At 47.8% G+C, this 19,770-nt stretch overlaps 4 protein-coding genes across 4 annotated transcripts in view; 1 reads left to right on the plus strand and 3 right to left on the minus strand.

Annotated features, from left to right (window-relative positions):
- The window catches only part of LOC143955465 (uncharacterized), a 230,834-nt gene that overhangs the window by 100,001 nt on the left and 111,063 nt on the right, over positions 1-19,770 (plus strand). The gene's annotated exons all lie outside the window — the stretch shown is intronic.
- LOC143955927 (uncharacterized) lies at positions 576-18,707 on the minus strand. The gene is made up of 5 exons (XM_077466050.1): positions 18,184-18,707; positions 17,275-17,618; positions 17,061-17,158; positions 1,763-1,966; positions 576-1,639 (listed from the first exon to the last, which is right to left on the minus strand). Exons 2-5 carry the CDS (start codon positions 17,354-17,356, stop codon positions 1,439-1,441), a joined length of 585 nt encoding a protein of 194 aa, XP_077322176.1. The 5' UTR covers positions 17,357-17,618; positions 18,184-18,707; the 3' UTR covers positions 576-1,438.
- Positions 2,331-4,060, minus strand: LOC143955364 (uncharacterized). Its single transcript, XM_077465428.1, has 3 exons — positions 3,621-4,060; positions 2,397-2,614; positions 2,331-2,346 (listed from the first exon to the last, which is right to left on the minus strand). The coding sequence occupies exons 1-3, from the start codon at positions 3,702-3,704 to the stop codon at positions 2,331-2,333; spliced, it is 318 nt and encodes a 105-aa protein (XP_077321554.1). The 5' UTR covers positions 3,705-4,060.
- LOC143955365 (uncharacterized) lies at positions 11,153-16,995 on the minus strand. Its single transcript, XM_077465429.1, has 3 exons — positions 16,759-16,995; positions 16,494-16,635; positions 11,153-15,856 (listed from the first exon to the last, which is right to left on the minus strand). The coding sequence occupies exons 1-3, from the start codon at positions 16,993-16,995 to the stop codon at positions 13,323-13,325; spliced, it is 2,913 nt and encodes a 970-aa protein (XP_077321555.1). The 3' UTR covers positions 11,153-13,322.

Consider the following 19,770-nt stretch of genomic DNA (forward strand, 5'->3'; position numbering starts at 1 on the left):
CTCAAGATGAAATTCAGACACCAGCACATCCGATTTGATCTTCTCCACTTACGCACTTCATTGTATATATATATATACCTTCCCCAAGCTTTGGAATGAATTTTTCTGGAATTCCTTCTTCACTTAGGACAGTAAAATGCTGCCACAACCTCAGGACACAAGACCCAGAAACGGAGTACCATGGGACCTCAGAAGCAGAGAACCTGTGACTGTACACAGCACTGACTGAGGAACACCCACCACACCGCCCATATACAAAGGACAGGAGGAGTACAGACAACCCTGGACGTACACTGCTTCTCCCAACGCAGACGCGTCACGAAGCAGTGTACGTCCAGGGTTGTCTGTACTCCTCCTGTCCTTTGTATATGGGCGGTGTGGTGGGTGTTCCTCAGTCAGTGCTGTGTACAGTCACAGGTTCTCTGCTTCTGAGGTCCCATGGTACTCCGTTTCTGGGTCTTGTGTCCTGAGGTTGTGGCAGCATTTTACTGTCCTAAGTGAAGAAGGAATTCCAGAAAAATTCATTCCAAAGCTTGGGGAAGGTATATATATATATACAATGAAGTGCGTAAGTGGAGAAGATCAAATCGGATGTGCTGGTGTCTGAATTTCATCTTGAGAGATTTTTTGAAAGCCCTTTTAGCCTCACACGAGAGTGTAAGGCTTATCAGTCGGTGAGTGTTTTCACGAAGGGGGGATCATAAATCACGGATGGTGTGGTGAAGGAGTCACTTGTAAAAAGGAATCTGAACACTGGAGATTTGTTCACGCATTTATAGAAAGACTTTCTGTAATCTGGATATTCTTAAATATTGTTTGGTGGATGGACTATATTCACATTTGTTTATATTTGTCACTGTATATGTAATCTAAATGTAAATTTGGGTATTCACTGAGTGATAAATATTTATATAATTTGTTATTGATCACACAATTTATGGTTTGAGATAGGATCACTGAGGAGGTGAGGGTACGTTTACTGAAAGGTACACAGGTAATAGCGCCACGTGCAACCAATTAGTCATTTGGAATTTTAACACTAGTTTTGTATGCACCTTTATATATTTGATAGTTTATGGTAAGTGGCAGCTAAGGTGTAAAATTTGGGTCATCTGTAGCGCTGTGACGATACACTAGGTAAAGGGTTTGTGGGGTGTGTATCTTTAAAATAATACTTTAAATATACCATCGAAAAATGCCAGAAATCAAGATCTGTCCTGTGTTATCTCAAGGAGAGTAATCCTCCCCCTCCCCCACTTATCCTGAAACTACACAATGATTATCCTTCATGTTGTGAAGATGGGATGGGTCCTAGTGGTTTGGCAAGAGGAAACTGGAAAGGGCTGACACCCATCGGTCAGACTTGAGTGGAATTCTGGCAGATCAAAGGGTACTTTTCTGTACTTAAAGAGATAAAACTTGGGGACATGTTCATGTATTACAGAGATTTACTGTATATGTGTTTTATTGTTCCCGGATATACACTTTGTGACCCACCTGTGCTGATCTCTGTAGGAGTGTCCTCCTCTATAAATGTCCCCGTTATTCCATCCTCCTCCATAGACTGCTGATCATCCCTCACATACCTCTCTTCTTCTTCTGATTTCACCTCAAATTCTATATCCATTGGATCTCCACTCTAAACCAAGAAAATGAGAGAGAATATCATCTGTAAGATAGAAGATTTATTATTGTGACATCACATAGAAAATCCACACATTGTCTCCATAAGTCTGTGTTTTATAATCTCCGTCCCACCAACCTTGTAACATTGAGATACGGTAAGACCTTCCTGTGGGGAATACAGAGGACGGGGACATCTCTCTGGTGGGTTTCTGTATCTGGATGACTCCACCTTGGTGTCCTGGTACAGATTTTTGTGTTCTTCCTCCATCACCCCATCCTCATCATCCTCCTCTTTTATCTCTTCTTTCACCTCAACTTTAGGATCTCTCAGGTTTCCACTCTGAATATATAATAAAAATGACATCAATGGTAACAATGCAGATAATGTACAGATCCTAATGATACTATCAGTGATTGTTCCTCATCTACCTGATGATGGTGGGGGATGGTGTGACCTTCCTGTGTGGAATCCCGGGAATACAGAGGACGGGGACATCTCTCTGGTGGGTTCCCATTACTGGATCCATCTGTAGGAAACACACACACTGACTGAATACATTGTTTCTATGTGTTTATCAGATGATGGGGGATGGGTGGAGCCTCCGTACTGCTCTCTCCTTTACAATAAAGTCTCCTCTTACCCGGTGATGTGAGGGGCGGCTGATTGTCCATCATGACGTCCTTGTAGAGATCCTTGTGTCCTTCTAAATACTCCCACTCCTCCATGGAGAAATAGACAGTGACATCCTGACACCTTATAGGAACCTGACACACACAATGATACCGTCACCATCCAGACACATCCCTTGTCTGTTACTGGATAATGTCCCAGAATTCCCAGAATCCTCCTCACCTCTCCTGTCAGCAGCTCCATCATCTTCTTGGTGACTTCTAGAATCTTCTCCATGTTGTGTCTCTCAGGTTTTAGGGAGTCACATGGAGGCACTGTGATGGTCATATGATCACCTGACTTCACAAGAGGAAATCTCTGTATTGGGGAACCAATAGGAACATCATGTTAGAATCCCAGAATCCTCCTCACCTCTCCGGTCAGGTCTGTGTTTTATTAATAGAGATAAGAGTGATGTCATGTGACCTCCCAGAATCCTCCTCACCTCCCCGGTCAGGTCTGTGTTTTATTAATAGAGATAAGAGTGATGTCATGTAACCTCCCAGAATCCTCCTCACCTCTCCGGTCAGGTCTGTGTTTTATTAATAGAGATAAGAGTGATGTCATGTGACCTCCCAGAATCCTCCTCACCTCTCTGGTCAGGTCTGTGTTTTATTAATAGAGATAAGAGTGATGTCATGTGACCTCCCAGAATCCTCCTCACCTCTCCGGTCAGGTCTGTGTTTTATTAATAGAGATAAGAGTGATGTCATGTGACCTCCCAGAATCCTCCTCACCTCTCCGGTCAGGTCTGTGTTTTATTAATAGAGATAAGAGTGATGTCATGTGACCCTCCCAGAACCCTCCTCACCTCTCCGGTCAGGTCTGTGTTTTATTAATAGAGATAAGAGTGATGTCATGTGACCTCCCAGAATCCTCCTCACCCCTCCGGTCAGGTCGGTGTTTTATTAATAGAGATAAGAGTGATGTCATGTGACCTCCCAGAATCCTCCTCACCTCTCCGGTCAGGTCTGTGTTTTATTAATAGAGATAAGAGTGATGTCATGTGACCTCCCAGAATCCTCCTCACCTCTCCGGTCAGGTCTGTGTTTTTATTAATAGAGATAAGAGTGATGTCATGTGACCTCCCAGAATCCTCCTCACCTCTCCGGTCAGGTCTGTGTTTTATTAATAGAGATAAGAGTGATGTCATGTGACCTCCCAGAATCCTCCTCACCCCTCCGGTCAGGTCTGTGTTTTTATTAATAGAGATAAGAGTGATGTCATGTGACCTCCCAGAATCCTCCTCACCTCTCCGGTCAGGTCGGTGTTTTATTAATAGAGATAAGAGTGATGTCATGTGACCTCCCAGAATCCTCCTCACCTCTCCGGTCAGCAGGTAGATGATCTCCAGGGTGAGGTTTAGTATCTTCTCAGTCATGTGACTCCGGTCCTCCTTCATCCTCATTGGTCGTGTGATCTATGCAGGTTTCCTGTAGACCAATATGTGATAACGGAGAATGATCTGGACTGTTCTGGTTGTATAATATTAGGATGGGGATGTATGGGGGATAGTATGAGGGTCTCTCTGGGCTCACCATTACTTTTTGTTGTCAGTTCAATATGTGAAATGATATGAAATCTGAGGAAATACTGAGAGTGATAGAAACACTTTGGGCACATAAATATTATATCTATTTGGCTGTGTACATCAGGCTGATAGGAGGGAAAGTTAAAGAGGAAAGTCGAACAGCACGATTTAATGTTTTACCTCCTCTACTGCCAGTTTCAGCAAAGAGCCCTCTCCACTTCCTCCCAACTCACCTCTCACCCGGAACTTCTTGTTTATACCTGACATCACTTCCTGTCTTCCATAAAGACTTCCTGTCTGGCTAGAGGTGAGATCACCACCTTGTGGAGCTCAGAGGAACTGCGGCCCCAAGAAACCTCTCGTAGTGTGAACACGGCCTTGTGCTGTGTGTTGTATGTACTGTATATCCTTATAGATGGGGTCATCTCCACTCCCACCAAGGTGGAGAGAAATATATTATGCAAACTATACCCCCTTTAGCAACAATATGCACACTTCATTGTATGATCACACCGACTGAAAAATATACATGCAATGTGTCACACTAATATTCAGTCATAGCCAACATTGTAAAAAAATGTACAGGGATGCTTTTTTTGACTGTGGGTGGAGTCTTATTATAATTAGGGGCGGGGCATTCATTTGCAGGTGTGGGATAGCGAAAAAATTAAAAAATTTGGCGCGCAAGGCGCGTCGCAGCAGGATGTGGGCGTGGTTTAAGCAAAATATTGGGTGTGGCTCAAAGGGGGTGTGGTTATAGTCTGAGATGAAAGAGAGAGAGAGAGAGAAAGAAAGAGATAGGGAGGGAGGGAGGGAGAGAAAGGAAAGAGGGATGGAGGGACAGCAGGCCCAGATCCTACACCACAATAGAAATATGTGTATTCCAGAAATCAGCAGATAAAGATACTCCAAACACCTGGTGTTAGCGCTTCAATCATCCCAGCACCATAGTTGTTATGGTGTCAGGATGATTGAAGCACATTATTTCTATTCTAACATTGTTATATAAAATGAAATCATTCAACTCACCATAATGCCAAATCAGTGGGAGCCCTGAGCGTGTCTCTTGCCATATCGCCTACCACCAGATGCCATCAGTTGCCCCCAGCAGAGTCACTCCTTACATCAGGTGTCCCCAGCAGGGTCCCTCCTTACATCAGGTGCCCCCAGCAGAGTCCCTCCTTACATCAGGCATACCCAGCAGAGTCCCTACTTATATCAGGCCTTCCCAGTAGAGTCCGTCCTTACATCAGGTGTCCCCAGCAGAGTCCGTCCTTACATCAGGTACCCCCAGCAGAGTCCCTCCTTTCAGCCGCCTACCTGCTTGAAAGTGAAAGTGATGTGGCAGCTCCATAGCTGCCAATCACTTTCTCAGAGCCGGGTGAGGTCAGAACTCTATGCAGGCCAGTCAAGTTCCTCCACCCCAAACTCCCTCATCCATGTTTTTATGAACCTTGCTTTGTGCACTGGTGCGCAGTCATGTTGGAACGGGAAGGGGCCATGCCCAAACTGTTACCACAAAGTTGGGAGCATGAAATTGTCAAAAATGTCTTGGTATGCTGACGCCTTAGAAGTTCCCTTGACTGGAACTAAGGGGCCAAGCCCAACCCCTGAAAAACAACCCCGAACAATAATCCCTCCTCCGCCAAATGATTTGGCCAGTGTACAAAGCAAGGTCCATAATGACATTGATGAGCGGGTTTGGGGTGAAGGAACTTGACTGGCCTGCACAGAGTCCTGACCTCAACCTGATAGAAAGCCTTTGGGATGAATAAGAGTGGAGACATCCATGTTTTTATAGACCTTGCTTTGTGCACTGGTGTGCAGTCTTGTTGGAACAGGAAGGGGCCATCACCAAACTGTATCCTCAAAGTTGGGAGCATGAAATATTTCCAAAATGTCTTGGCATGCTGACACCTTAAGGAGTTTCCTTCAATGGAACTAAGGGGCCAAGCCCAACCCCTGAAAAACAACGACACACCATAATCCCCCCTCCACCAAATGATTTGGACCCGTGCACAAAGCAAGGTCCATAAAGATATGGATGAGCGAGTTTGGGGTGAAGGAACTTGACTGGCCTGCACCTCAACCCGATAGATGCCTTTGCGATGAATAAGAGTGCAGACTGCGAGCGTAGGCCTTCTCGTCCAACATCAGTGCCTGACCTCACAAATCCGCTTCATGAAGAATGGTCAAACATTTCCTTCGATAGGCGGCACTGATGGGCACTCATAGGTGACACTGATGAGCATGGATTGACACTGATGGGTGGCACTGATGAGCATGGATGGGCTTCGATAGGTGGCACTGATGGGCACTCATAGGTGACACTGATGGGCACCGATAGGCTGCACTGATGGGTACTTATAGGCGGCACTGATGAGCATGGATGAGCACTGATAGGTGGCATTGATAGATGCCACTGTTGGGTACTCAGAGGTCGCATTGATGGGTACTTATGGGTGGCACTGATGAGCATGGATCGGCACTGATAGGTGGCACTGATGGACACTAATAGGTGGCACTGATGGGTATTTATCGGTGGCACTGATGCGCATGGGTGGGCACTGATGGGTGGCATTGATGGGCCTCACTGTAAAGGAGGCACTGGCAGGCATTACTGGTGGGCACAGATTGGCATCATTTTTGGGAACATAATGACATCCCTGGTGGCCATGGGTGGCATACCTGGTGGTCATCAGTGCCCGACCTCACAAATGCTCTTCTGGAAGAATGGTCAAACATCCCCATAGACACACGAAGACCTCCCAGAAGAGGTGAAGCTGTTATAGCTGCAAAGGGCGGAGCCAACTCAATATTGAACCCTACGGACTAAGACTGGGATGCCATTAAAGTTCATGTGCGTGTAAAGGCAGTCGTCCCAATACTTTTGGAAATATAGTATACATCCCATCAACTTGTAGATGGCATTGTCATGTGATACTCAATGTTCTTCACTTTACCTTTCAGTGGTGGTCAGAAGGTTATGGCTGATCGATGTATATTGTTTAGACAGGGGCCTCACAATAGGTAAATAAATATGCATACTGCTGCTTTGTTCCATTTTATCCGTGTTTATTGATTTTCCAAACTGAATGCGAAGCTACTCTCATCAATACGGAACTTTTTTCGTTACAAGATATATTATATAACACGTAAAGTAGACAATCACAATGGTTTGGAAGATGGTCACTGGTCTCTTGAATGTTCTGATGCCGGGGAGGTTGATGGTCATCTCGTGTAATCCATTCCTGTTTGAATGTTTATGTATATAACTAGTACACTGCCCTAAAGACTGGGGCACGTCGGCTGAGGGAATCCTCCATGACGGCATTTTCTCGATTTGTATCTCTGATATGACTTGAATTTCCATGGTTATGTATGTTTTTTTTTCGTATGAGTCTATTGGCTGGGCCTACCTGTATTGTAAGTTTTTAAACATTGCTTAATATAAACTATCTGTAAAAAAAAAGATCTGATTTTGTGACATTTATGGAACATTTTCCACACGCAAAAATACGTCTTTTTTTTTTTTTTTACCCGTGTGAGACATCCTATGTAGGGATGAGCCGAACACCCCCCCCGGTTCGGTTCGCACCAGAACTTTCGAACGGACCCCAAATTCGAACGAACTTTAGAACCCCATTGAAGTCTATGGGACTCGAACGTTCGAAATGAAAAGTGCTAATTTTAATGGCTAATATGCAAGATACTGTCGTAAAAAGGGTTTGGGGACCTGGCTCCTGCCCCAGGGGACATGGGTCAATGCATAAAATGTTTTTAAAAACGGCCGTTTTGGCGGGAGCACTGATTTTAATGACGATTAAAGTGAAAAAAAAAAGTGAAATATTCCTTTAAATATGGTACCTGGGGGGTGTCTGTAGGATGCCTGTGAAGTGCCACGTGTTTCCCGTGTTTAGAACAGTCCCTGCACAAAATGACATTAAACGGAAATAACACCATTTAAAACTGCTTGCGGTTTTAATGTTATATCTGGTTCCTGCAATATGGTTGAAAATCATTCAGAAAAATGGCATGGGTAGCCCTCCCTGCCCATTACCAGCCCCTTTGGGTCTTGTTAAGGGGAACCCTGTACCCATATTAAAAAAAGGAAATGCGTGTGGCCCCCAGGCCCTATATACTCAGAACAGCAGTATACAGGCGGTGCAAACAAGACAGGGACTGTGTAGGTTTGTTGTGTTAAGTTGAATCTGTTTGTAATTTTCAACTGGTACATTTTTAAAGTGTAGCTCCAGTCAAAAAAACTATTTTTAAGCTTTTTGGAAAACATAGGGAAGGGTTATCACCCCTGTATAATTTGTTTTGTCGTCCATCTTTTTTCATCTCACTTTCTGTTGTCTCCTTCCGTTTGCAAGTAGGAGATGTTTGTAAGTTGGATGTTTGAAAGTAGGGGCCTGCCCTATATGCTCTGCAGAAATGGCGGAACAAGGTATTGGTTTTGCCACAACATTGTAAGCCCTCAAAGTGACTCTTGGTGGGCGCTGGAGCGCCCTGCTGTGAACGATTATATCAAGAATTGTAATTACATGCCATTGTTGAACAGTGGTAGAAAAATTGACCTTTGGTGGTTGTGGTGCTGGTGCCACAACACTATAAGTCCTCACAGTTACTCTGGGTGGGCACAGGAACGCGCCCTCCTGTGAAATATTATATCAAGAATTGTAATTACATGTCCCTGTTAAACAGGGGCAGAAAAATTGGGCCTTAGGCGCTGGTGCCACGACACTGCAACCTCTCCCATATATTCTTGTTTTATTGCAGGAATTTTGCCCTGCTGCAAAGCATTGCATCAAAAATTGTAATTAAATGCCCCTGTTAAACAGGGCACTAAGGGCAACATGATCCGCAGCTACCTCCTCCCAGCCACGTACAAGTCTACGTGTTTCTTGGGACTGTAAATCATCCCTACAAGACTGCTGCTGCTGAATGCCAGCCTCCACCTCCATGCTGACACAATCCTCCTCCTCCTCTTCCTCCCCCTCATCCTCTTCCTGTGTGATGGGTGGCACAGTAGGAACACTTTCTGGATAAAGGGGGCCTTGAGAGGCAAGGAAGTCCTCCTCTTCCTGCCTCTGTTCTGCCTCAAGTGCCCTGTCCATTATTCCACGCAGCGTATGCTCCAAGAGGTGGACAAAAGGTACAGTGTCACTGATGCATGCACTGTCACTGCTCACCATCCTTGTGGCCTCCTCAAACGGTGACAGGACAGTGCATGCATCCCTGATCATGCCCCACTGCGTGGTGAGAAAAAACCGAGCTCCCCTGACCCTGTCCTGGTGCCGTAGTCGCACAGGTACTCATTGATGGCCCTCTGCTGCGTGTGCAGCCGCTGCAGCATGGCCAACGTTGAGTTCCACCTGGTGGGCATGTCACATATAAGGCGGTTCTTGGGCAGGTTCAACTCCTTTTGGAGCTCAGCCAGCCGAGCACAGGCATTAAATGATCGGCGGAAATGCACACAGACTTTCCTGGCCTGCTTCAGGACATCCTGTAAGCCGGGGTACCTGCCCAAGAACCGCTGCACCACCAGGTTAAGGACGTGAGCTACACAGGGCACATGGGTCAGTTGTCCCTGTCGGAGGGCAGAGAGGAGGTTGGTGCCATTGTCACAAACCACCATTCCTGGCTTAAGCTGGCGTGGCGTCAACCACCTCTCGGCCTGCTCCTGCAGAGCTGACAAAACATCCGCCCCAGTGTGGCTCCTGTCCTCCAAACAAACCAGCGCAAGCACGGCATGGCATCGTTTTGCCTGCGTACTTGCATAGCCCCTGGAACGCCTACGGAGCACCGCTGGTTCTGAGGACAGAGCACTGGAAGAGGCCATGGAGGAAGAAGAGGAGGGGGTGGAGGAGAGAGGTGTGTCACAACCAATAGTAGCATTTTGGAGGCGTGGTGGCGGAACAACCTCCAACACTACTGCACCTTGTCCTGCATCCTTCCCAGCTGCCAGAAGAGTGACCCAATGGGCCGTGAAAGACAGGTAACGTCCCTGTCCATGCCTGCTGGACCATGAGTCAGCGGTAATATGCACCTTACCGCTGACCGCCCTGTCCAGCGAGGCAAGGACATTGCCTTCCACATGCCGGTAGAGAGCCGGAATCGCCTTCCGTGAGAAAAAGTGGCATTTGGGGACCTGCCACTGAGGAACCGCACATTGTACAAACTCATGGAAGGGGGCCGAGTCTACCAACTGAAAAGGCAGCAGTTGAAGTGCTAGCAATTTAGCCAAGCTAGCATTCAACCGCTGGGCATGTGGATGGCTGGGAGTGAACTTCTTTCGCCGGTCCAGCAGCTGGGGCAGGGACATTTGCCTGCTATAATCGGACGTGGGTGTACTGCTAGCAGAGTGCCCGGAAGCACTTGGCTGTGACACACCTAATTCTACACCTTCATTCCTCTCAGAGCAGGTTTCAGAGAGGACTGAAGGTCTAGTGGGGTTGGAGATGCCAGCTGATGAGGAGCAAGGAGAGGTCCGCTTTGTTCTTTGGTGTGGGTCTTTGAGGTACGCTTGCCAACGAGCTGCATGGCAGGTCAACATATGTCTGGTCAAGCATGTGGTGCCCAAGCGGCTGATGTTTTGGCCACGCGAGATACGCTTGAGACATATGTTGCACATAGCAGCGGTGTGATCTGATGCACTCGTCTCAAAAAAGGCCCACACCAAAGAACTTTTAGAATAACGCGCAGAGGCAGCGCCCTGCACAGGCGGAGCTCTGCGGTGTGATTCAGTCGGTGTGCTGCCCCTAAGCTGGCCCCCGGAGGGCATCCTGCCTCGTTGGACATGTGCCTCCTCCTCCTCTCAGGCACCCACGTGGAGTCAGTGCCCTCATCATCCCCTCCCTCTTCATCGCTGTAGCAAACCTGGCAGTATGCTGCAGCTTGTGGAACATGACTGCCAGATTGCTGTCCTTATTGAGCATCCCCTCTCTCTGCGCTCACGCTACTGCCTTCCTCTAGCTGAGTGTCATCATCAGAGCCCACCAAACACTGGGCATCCTCCTGGAGCATGTACCCAACACTGTGCTCAAAGAGTTCAGGAGACTCCTCAGGAGGACGTGGTGGGTCTAGGGAAGGAGTCACTGATGATGACATTGAGAGGAGGGAAGACGATGCGTTGGCAGCTGCTTTGCTAGTACCCTGAGACTGGGTGAGAGAGGATGAGGAGGATGAAGAGGGCTTGGTCATCCACTCTACCAAGTCGTTGGCATGTTGCGGTTCAACATGTCCAGCTGCCGAAAAGAAGGACAAGCGTGTCCCATGGCCACGTGCTGATGACAATGCACCGCGTCCACGACCAGCACTGTTGTCTCTAGACACAGAGCCTGCTTGCCCTCTTTTATCGGCGCGCGCCTGTCTGCCTCTCCTTGCTGGCCTTCCAGACATGGTAATGGCCTGAAGGGAGTTGGGTAAAACAGCAGTTGGGTAGTTTATATTGTGCTGGAGGCACACAATACCCACTAACTCCTGCAGATGCCTTTATTATAGAACACCAGAGATAAAGGGGTATATACAGATGTATACTGTGCTGTGCTGGAGGCACACACAACTTCCAATAACTCCTGCAGATGGCAAGTGGGCTCAAATAGAGAAGAGCTATGTAGGTGGATATAGCGGTGTGTACTGGGTACAGAGCACGCAGACAGCATGCACTATCTCCTAACACTACTGACTGCAAGCTCTATTATAAAAGATAGATCACTAGCTATATAGGTAAGGTGAATATAGCGGTGTATACTGCGGTCAGGGCAAGCAGACAACAACCACTACACAACAGCAAGATCGAAAATCGGCCGAAAACGATCGGTGTGTACTGTGTTGAAGGTACACAGAACACCCACTGCTTCAGACGCCAACACACTACACAAGGCGGCCGCGCTGGCGGCCTTATATAGTGTGGGGCGTGTACTACACAGCCTGAGCTATGATTGGCCACAGGCATCCTGCCTGTGGCCAATCATGGCTCTCCTCGCTGCTGGCGCTGTGATTGGCCAAGCATGCACGTAAAAAAGCATTTCCTACACTTAGGGCAGGAATATGGCTTCCCACCCGCGTGAGGCAACTGATGTCTAGCTAGAATTTGTTGACGTAAAAAAGCATTTCCCACACTCAGCGCAGGAATACGGCTTCTCCCCCGTGTGAGGCAGCTGATGTCTAGCTAGAAGTTGTCGACGTAAATTTTTTTCCCACACTCAGGGCAGGAATACGGCTTCTCACCCATGTGAGGCAACTGATGTCCAGCTAGAAGTTGTTGACGTAAAAAAGCATTTCCCACACGCAGAGCAGGAATACGGCTTCTCCCCCGTGTGAGGCAACTAATGTCCAGCTAGAAGTTGTTGACGTAAAAAAAGCATTCCCCACACTCAGGGCAGGAATACGGCTTCTCTCCCGTGTGAGGCAGCTGATATCTAGCTAGAATTTTTGGACGTAAAAAAGCATTTCCTACACTTAGGGCAGGAATACGGCTTCCCACCCGCGTGAGGCAACTGATGTCTAGCTAGAATTTGTTGACGTAAAAAAGCATTCCCCACACTCAGGGCAGGAATACGGCTTCTCCCCCGTGTGAGGCAGCTGATATCTAGCTAGAATTTTTGGACGTAAAAAAGCATTTCCTACACTTAGGGCAGGAATACGGCTTCCCACCCGCGTGAGGCAACTGATGTCTAGCTAGAATTTGTTGACGTAAAAAAGCATTTCCCACCCTCAGGGCAGGAATAGGGCTTCTCCCCCGCGTGAGGCAACTGATGTCTAGCTAGAATTTGTTGACGTAAAAAAGCATTTCCCACCCTCAGGGCAGGAATACGGCTTCTCACTCGTGTGAGGCAACTGATGTCTAGCTAGAAGTTGTCAACGTAAAAATGCATTTCCCACAATCAGGACAGGAATATGGCTTCTCCTCCGTGTGAGGCAACCGATGTCCAACTAGAATTTTTTGACGTATAAAGCATTTCCCACCCGTGTGAGGCAACTGATGTCTAGCTAGAAGTTGTTAACGTAAAAAAGCATTTCCCACACTCAGGGCAGGAATACGGCTTCCCACCCGTGTGAGGCAGCTGATGTCTAGCTAGACATTGTCGATGTAAAAAAGCATGTCCCACACTCAGGGCAGGAATACGGCTTCTCCCCCGTGTGAGGCAGCTGATGTCTAGCTAGAAGTTGTCGACGTAAATTTTTTTTCCCACACTCAGGGCAGGAATACGGATTCTCCCTTGTGTGAGGCAGCTGATGTCCAGCTAGAAGTTGTCGACGTAAAAAAGCATTTCCCACACTCAGCGCAAGAATACGGCTTCTCACCCGTGTGAGGCAGCTGATGTCTAGCTAGAAGTTGTCGTCATTTCCTGCACTCAGAAACCCGTGTGAAGCCTGAGATGTCTAGTTAGATCATGTCGATGCGCAAAACATTTGCGACACTCAAGCAGGAATACGGTGGCTTCTCCCCCATGTGAGATGTTTTGTGTCTGTCTAATTCTAATTTTGTTAGAAAGCATCTCTCGCACTCAGGGCAGGTATAAACTCCCCCCCTGTGTGAAACCTCTTATGTCTTTTTAGATTGTGCTGATGTGCAAAACTTTTCCCGCACTCAGGGCAGGAATACGGCTTCTCCCCTAGGTGGGATTTCTGATGTGTGGAAAGGTCAGACTTCCGTGAATAACATTTACCGCACTCAGGGCAGGAATGCAGCTTTTCACCCGTATGAGACAGCTGATGTATGGAAAGATAAGACTTCCTTGAAAAACATTTCCCGCACTCAAGGCACGAATACAGCTTCTCCCCTGTGTGAAATCTCAGATGTGTGGAAAGATTAGACTTCTCTGAAAAACATTTTTCGCACTCGGGACAGGAATACGGCTTCTCACCTGTATGAGTTCTCTGATGTACAGAAAGACTTGCCTTGTGTGAAAAACATTTCCCACACACAGGGCAGATATACGGCTTTTCTCCCGTGTGAGATGTTTGGTGTCTGTGTAATTCAGATTTTTTGAAAAAACTTTTTTTGCAGTCAGGGCAGGTATACGGCTTCTCCCCCATGTGAAATGTCTGATGTCTAGTTAGATCGTGTCGATGTGCAAAACATTTCCCGCACTCGAGGCAGGAATACGGCTTTTCACTTGTGTGCAATTTCAGATGCGTGGAAAGATAATATTTCTGTGAAAAACATTTTCCACACTCATGGCAACAATGTGGTTTTTCGCCCGTGTGAGACATCTTGTGTAAAGAAAGATGGGCCTTCTGTGAAAAACACTTCCCACACTCAGAGCAGGAATACGGCTTCTCCCCCGTGTGAGACATCTGATGTCTAGTTAGAAGTTGTTGACGTAAAAAACATTTCCCGCACTCAGGGCAGGAATACGGCTTCTCTCCTGTGTGGGATCTCTGGTGTATGGACAGATAAGACTTCTGTGAATAACATTTTCCACACTCAGGGCAGGAATACGGCTTCTCTCCTGTGTGAGTTTTTTGATGCATTGAAAGATGGGACTTCTGTGAATAACTTTTCCCGCACTCAGGGCAGGAATATGGCTTCTCACCCGTGTGGCTTCTTATGTGTACATGGAGAATGGACTTATAACGAAACATTTTCCCACATTCAGGACAGGAACATTTCTTATCTGTAGTAAGGACAGCACCGTCCCTTTCAGTCTGAGGTTCCTCAGGATAAGAGGAATACGATGGTCCGGCACCGTCCCGCACAGTCTGAGGTTCCTCGGGATAAGAGGAATACGATGGTCCGGCACCGTCCCGCACAGTCTGAGGTTCCTCAGGATAAGAGGAATACGATCGTCCGGCACCGTCCCGCACAGTCTGAGGTTCCTCGGGATAAGAGGAATACGATGGTCCGGCACCGTCCCGCACAGTCTGAGGTTTCTCGGTATAAGAGGAATACGATGGTCCAGCACCGTCCCGCACAGTCTGAGGTTCCTCAGGATAAGAGGAATACGATCGTCCGGCACCGTCCCGCACAGTCTGAGGTTCCTCGGGATAAGAGGAATACGATGGTCCGGCACCGTCCCGCACAGTCTGAGGTTCCTCAGGATAAGAGGAATACGATGGTCCGGCACCGTCCCGCACAGTCTGAGGTTCCTCAGGATAAGAGGAATACGATGGTCCGGCACCGTCCCGCACAGTCTGAGGTTCCTCAGGATAAGAGGAATACGATGGTCCGGCACCGTCCCGCACAGTCTGAGGTTCCTCGGGATAAGAGGAATACGATGGTCCGGCACCGTCCCGCACAGTCTGAGGTTCCTCAGGATAAGAGGAATACGATGGTCCGGCACCGTCCCGCACAGTCTGAGGTTCCTCAGGATAAGAGGAATACGATGGTCCGGCACCGTCCCGCACAGTCTGAGGTTCCCCAGGATAAGAGGAATACGATGGTCCGGCACCCTCCCGCACAGTCTGAGGTTCCTCGGGATAAGAGGAATACGATGGTCCGGCACCGTCCCGCACAGTCTGAGGTTCCTCGGGATAAGAGGAATACGATGGTCCGGCACCGTCCCGCACAGTCTGAGGTTCCTCAGGATAAGAGGAATACGATGGTCCGGCACCGTCCCGCACAGTCTGAGGTTCCTCGGGATAAGAGGAATACGATGGTCCGGCACCGTCCCGCACAGTCTGAGGTTCCTCGGGATAAGAGGAATACGATGGTCCGGCACTGTCCCGCACAGTCTGAGGTTCCTCAGGATAAGAGGAATACGATGGTCCGGCACCGTCCCGCACAGTCTGAGGTTCCTCGGGATAAGAGGAATACGATGGTCCGGCACCGTCCCGCACAGTCTGAGGTTCCTCAGGATAAGAGGAATACGATGGTCCGGCACCGTCCCGCACAGTCTGAGGTTCCTCGGGATAAGAGGAATACGATGGTCCATCTACACTGTGTGGTGCCGGATGGACATTTGAGGTAGTCGGGTTTTCTCCTGGACTATACTGTGTGATGTCCTCATCTTCTACTTTACAGTCTGGAGACAAAGTGAGACAATCCTCTGAGGTTTTCCTCATCTCCCGTCCATCTACTAAAATAGAAATACAAAGATTATTACTAGACATCAGCTGATTGGTTCCCCTAAACCAGAATTGAGTTCAGACAGCTTTGTTGCTGAGGAACATATCTGGCAGATAGTTCCTCCTGACCTCCAACCAGTTCACTTCTATATCCATTGACCTTAAAGAGTGAAGGCACCAATGAGAACTGTCTTTATAGGAGTGAAAAGAGTGGAGGGATTATAAGGCAAGAGTTTCTACCCCCTCCGTCGTTCTTTGCTTTCTTCCTAACAGAGGAAGAACTACACAGCCCTATTTGCTGAACCATTTAGTAATAAGAGCGGGGCTGATCCTGAAGGGAACCATCATTGGGTTAAGAGTTGCCATTTATGGCAACTTTCTGTTAATAGTTGAAAACATTTGAGGATTTGATCACGTTACTGTAGACGTGGTAAAGTCTATGCTCTGTATAGCGGTGGGAAGACTATAAATGATAAATGCACTTCAACATTCATACTGAGAAATTTGTACTTCCCTTTCTCCCCCTAAACTTTGTATATACTGTTGGAACAGGTCAGTGACTGAAAGTACTCAAGCCAGGGGCTCGGCCTAACAGCCAGATAACTAGTAGGTTTTTTTGGGTGTTCTGATACACACTTTATGACCCACCTGTGCTGATCTCTGTAGGAGTGTCCTCCTCTATAAATGTCCCCGTTATTCCATCCTCCTCCATAGACTGCTGATCATCCCTCACATACCTCTCTTCTTCTTCTGATTTCACCTCAAATTCTATATCCATTGGATCTCCACTCTAAACCAAGAAAATGAGAGAGAAAATTATCTGTAAGATAGAAGATTTATTATTGTGACATCACATAGAAAATCCCCACATTGTCTCCATAAGTCTGTGTTTTATAATCTCCGTCCCACCAACCTTGTAACAGTGGGGGATGGTGTGATCTTCCTGTGTGGAATCCTGGGAATACAGAGGACGGGGACATCTCTCTGGTGGGTTCTTGTAGCTGGATGACTCCCCCATGGTGTCCTGGTACAGATCTTTGTAAACTTCCTCCATCACCCCATCCTCATCATCCTCCTCTTTTATCTCTTCTTTAATCTTGACAGTAGGAACATCCAGGTTTCCACTCTGAATATATAATAAAAATGACATCAATGGTAACAATGCAGATAATGTACAGATCCTAATGATACTATCAGTGATTGTTCCTCATCTACCTGATGATGGTGGGGGATGGTGTGATCTTCCTGTGTGGAATCCCGGGAATACAGAGGACGGGGACATCTCTCTGGTGGGTTCCCATTACTGGATCCATCTGTAGGAAACACACACACTGACTGAATACATTGTTTCTATGTGTTTATCAGATGATGGGGGATCTAGGTGGAGCCTCCGTACTGCTCTCTCCTTTACAATAAAGTCTCCTCTTACCCGGTGATGTGAGGGGCGGCTGATTGTCCATCATGACGTCCTTGTAGAGATCCTTGTGTCCTAAATACTCCCACTCCTCCATGGAGAAATAGACAGTGACATCCTGACACCTTATAGGAACCTGACACACACAATGATACAGTCACCATCCAGACACATCCCTTGTCTGTTACTGGATAATGTCCCACAATTCCCAGAATCCTCCTCACCTCTCCTGTCAGCAGCTCCATCATCTTCTTGGTGACTTCTAGAATCTTCTCCATGTTGTGTCTCTCAGGTTTTAGGGAGTCACATGGAGGCACTGTGATGGTCATATGATCACCGGACTTCACAAGAGGAAATCTCTGTATTGGGGAACCAATAGGAATATCATGTTAGAATCCCAGAATCCTCCTCACCTCTCCGGTCAGGTCTGTGTATTATTAATAGAGATAAGAGTGATGTCATGTGACCTCCCAGAATCCTCCTCACCTCTCCGGTCAGGTCTGTGTATTATTAATAGAGATAAGAGTGATGTCATGTGACCTCCCAGAATCCTCCTCACCTCTCCGGTCAGGTCTGTGTATTATTAATAGAGATAAGAGTGATGTCATGTGACCTCCCAGAATCCTCCTCACCTCTCCGGTCAGGTCTGTGTTTTATTAATAGAGATAAGAGTGATATCATGTGACCCCCCAGAATCCTCCTCACCTCTCCGGTCAGGTCTGTGTTTTATTAATAGAGATAAGAGTGATGTCATGTGACCTCCCAGAATCCTCCTCACCTCTCCGGTCAGGTCTGTGTTTTATTAATAGAGATAAGAGTGATGTCATGTGACCTCCCAGAATCCTCCTCACCTCTCCGGTCAGGTCTGTGTTTTATTAATAGAGATAAGAGTGATATCATGTGACCTCCCAGAATCCTCCTCACCTCTCTGGTCAGCAGGTAGATGATCTCCAGGGTGAGGTTTAGTATCCTCTCAGTCATGTGACTCCGGTCCTCCTCCATCCTCAGTGATGTGGTCATGTGATCTATGTGGGTTTCCCTGTAGATGGATAGCAGAGAATTATCTGGACTGTATTGGTTGTACAATATTAGGATGGGTATGTAAGGGGTTAATAGACAGCTGCCCCCAGTGGGAATTGGCACATGTCGAGGTCTGTACATATGACTAAAATGAAGGACAGTTGAAGAGTGACGAAGAATAGAGGGATTTGTTTTATAAAAGAGATAGCCTCACGCTACTATCCCACATTCCTCTAATGCCTCTTCTCTTCTCGAGGTAGAAAAGGACTGACCTCTTCCTCCTCTCTCCCTGAATACAGTGGAAGTCCTCGTCTCCGCACCAGGGGAACGGGATGCAGGGGGGTGGTATGATGGAGCAACTGAAGATGAAGGCAGATGGAGCTCTATGGTGGAGCTTTATGTTGGTTGATATACAGGTATTGCCCAAGTCAATGTGGCAAGGAGACCGTCAGTAGTGGAGACCGTCAGTAGTGGAGACCGTCAGTAGTGGAGACAGTCAGTAGTGGAGACGTCAGTAGTGGAGACCGTCAGTAGTGGAGACGTCAGTAGTGGAGACAGTCAGTAGTGGAGACGTCAGTAGTGGAGACGTCAGTAGTGGAGACGTCAGTAGTGGAGACGTCAGTAGTGGAGACCGTCAGTAGTGGAGACCGTCAGTAGTGGAGACCGTCAGTAGTGGGGACCGTCAGTAGTGGAGACGTCAGTAGTGGAGACCGTCAGTAGTGGAGACCGTCAGTAGTGGAGACCGTCAGTAGTGGAGACCGTCAGTAGTGGAGACCGTCAGTAGTGGAGACCGTCAGTAGTGGAGACCGTCAGTAGTGGGGACGTCAGTAGTGGAGACGTCAGTAGTGGAGACGTCAGTAGTGGAGACCGTCAGTAGTGGAGACCGTCAGTAGTGGAGACCGTCAGTAGTGGAGACCGTCAGTAGTGGAGACCGTCAGTAGTGGGGACGTCAGTAGTGGAGACAGTCAGTAGTGGAGACGTCAGTAGTGGAGACGTCAGTAGTGGAGACCGTCAGTAGTGGAGACCGTCAGTAGTGGAGACCGTCAGTAGTGGGGACGTCAGTAGTGGAGACAGTCAGTAGTGGAGACGTCAGTAGTGGAGACGTCAGTAGTGGAGACCGTCAGTAGTGGAGACCGTCAGTAGTGGGGACGTCAGTAGTGGAGACAGTCAGTAGTGGAGACGTCAGTAGTGGAGACTGTCAGTAGTGGAGACCGTCAGTAGTGGAGACGTCAGTAGTGGAGACGTCAGTAGTGGAGACGTCAGTAGTGGAGACCGTCAGTAGTGGAGACCGTCAGTAGTGGAGACCGTCAGTAGTGGACTCGTCAGTAGTGGAGACCGTCAGTAGTGGACTCGTCAGTAGTGGAGACCGTCAGTAGTGGAGACGTCAGTAGTGGAGACCGTCAGTAGTGGAGACGTCAGTAGTGGAGACCGTCAGTAGTGGAGACGTCAGTAGTGGAGACCGTCAGTAGTGGAGACGTCAGTAGTGAAGAC

Source organism: Lithobates pipiens, unplaced genomic scaffold (assembly GCF_037356315.1).
Source record: "Lithobates pipiens isolate NorthernLeopardFrog02 unplaced genomic scaffold, aLitPip1_a1.2 Scaffold_35, whole genome shotgun sequence".
Lineage (NCBI taxonomy): Eukaryota > Metazoa > Chordata > Amphibia > Anura > Ranidae > Lithobates > Lithobates pipiens.

Bases quoted from the DNA above. Each gene is read 5' to 3' on its own strand.
- LOC143955364 (XM_077465428.1), bottom strand. From the start codon at position 3,704: ATGAGGATGAAGGAGGACCGGAGTCACATGACTGAGAAGATACTAAAC. The intron at 2,615-3,620 runs GTGAGGAGGATT...TCCCCAATACAG, and splicing joins TCTACCTGCTGACCGGAGAG to AGATTTCCTCTTGTGAAGTC.
- LOC143955365 (XM_077465429.1), bottom strand. From the start codon at position 16,995: ATGTCATTTTTATTATATATTCAGAGTGGAAACCTGGATGTTCCTACT. The intron at 16,636-16,758 runs GTTGGTGGGACG...TTCTTGGTTTAG, and splicing joins CCATCCCCCACTGTTACAAG to AGTGGAGATCCAATGGATAT. The intron at 15,857-16,493 runs GTGGGTCATAAA...TTTCTATTTTAG, and splicing joins TCCTACAGAGATCAGCACAG to TAGATGGACGGGAGATGAGG.
- LOC143955927 (XM_077466050.1), bottom strand. From the start codon at position 17,356: ATGGAGGAGTGGGAGTATTTAGGACACAAGGATCTCTACAAGGACGTC. The intron at 17,159-17,274 runs GTAAGAGGAGAC...TGTTTCCTACAG, and splicing joins GCCGCCCCTCACATCACCGG to ATGGATCCAGTAATGGGAAC. The intron at 1,967-17,060 runs GTAGATGAGGAA...TTATATATTCAG, and splicing joins CCATCCCCCACCATCATCAG to AGTGGAAACCTGAGAGATCC.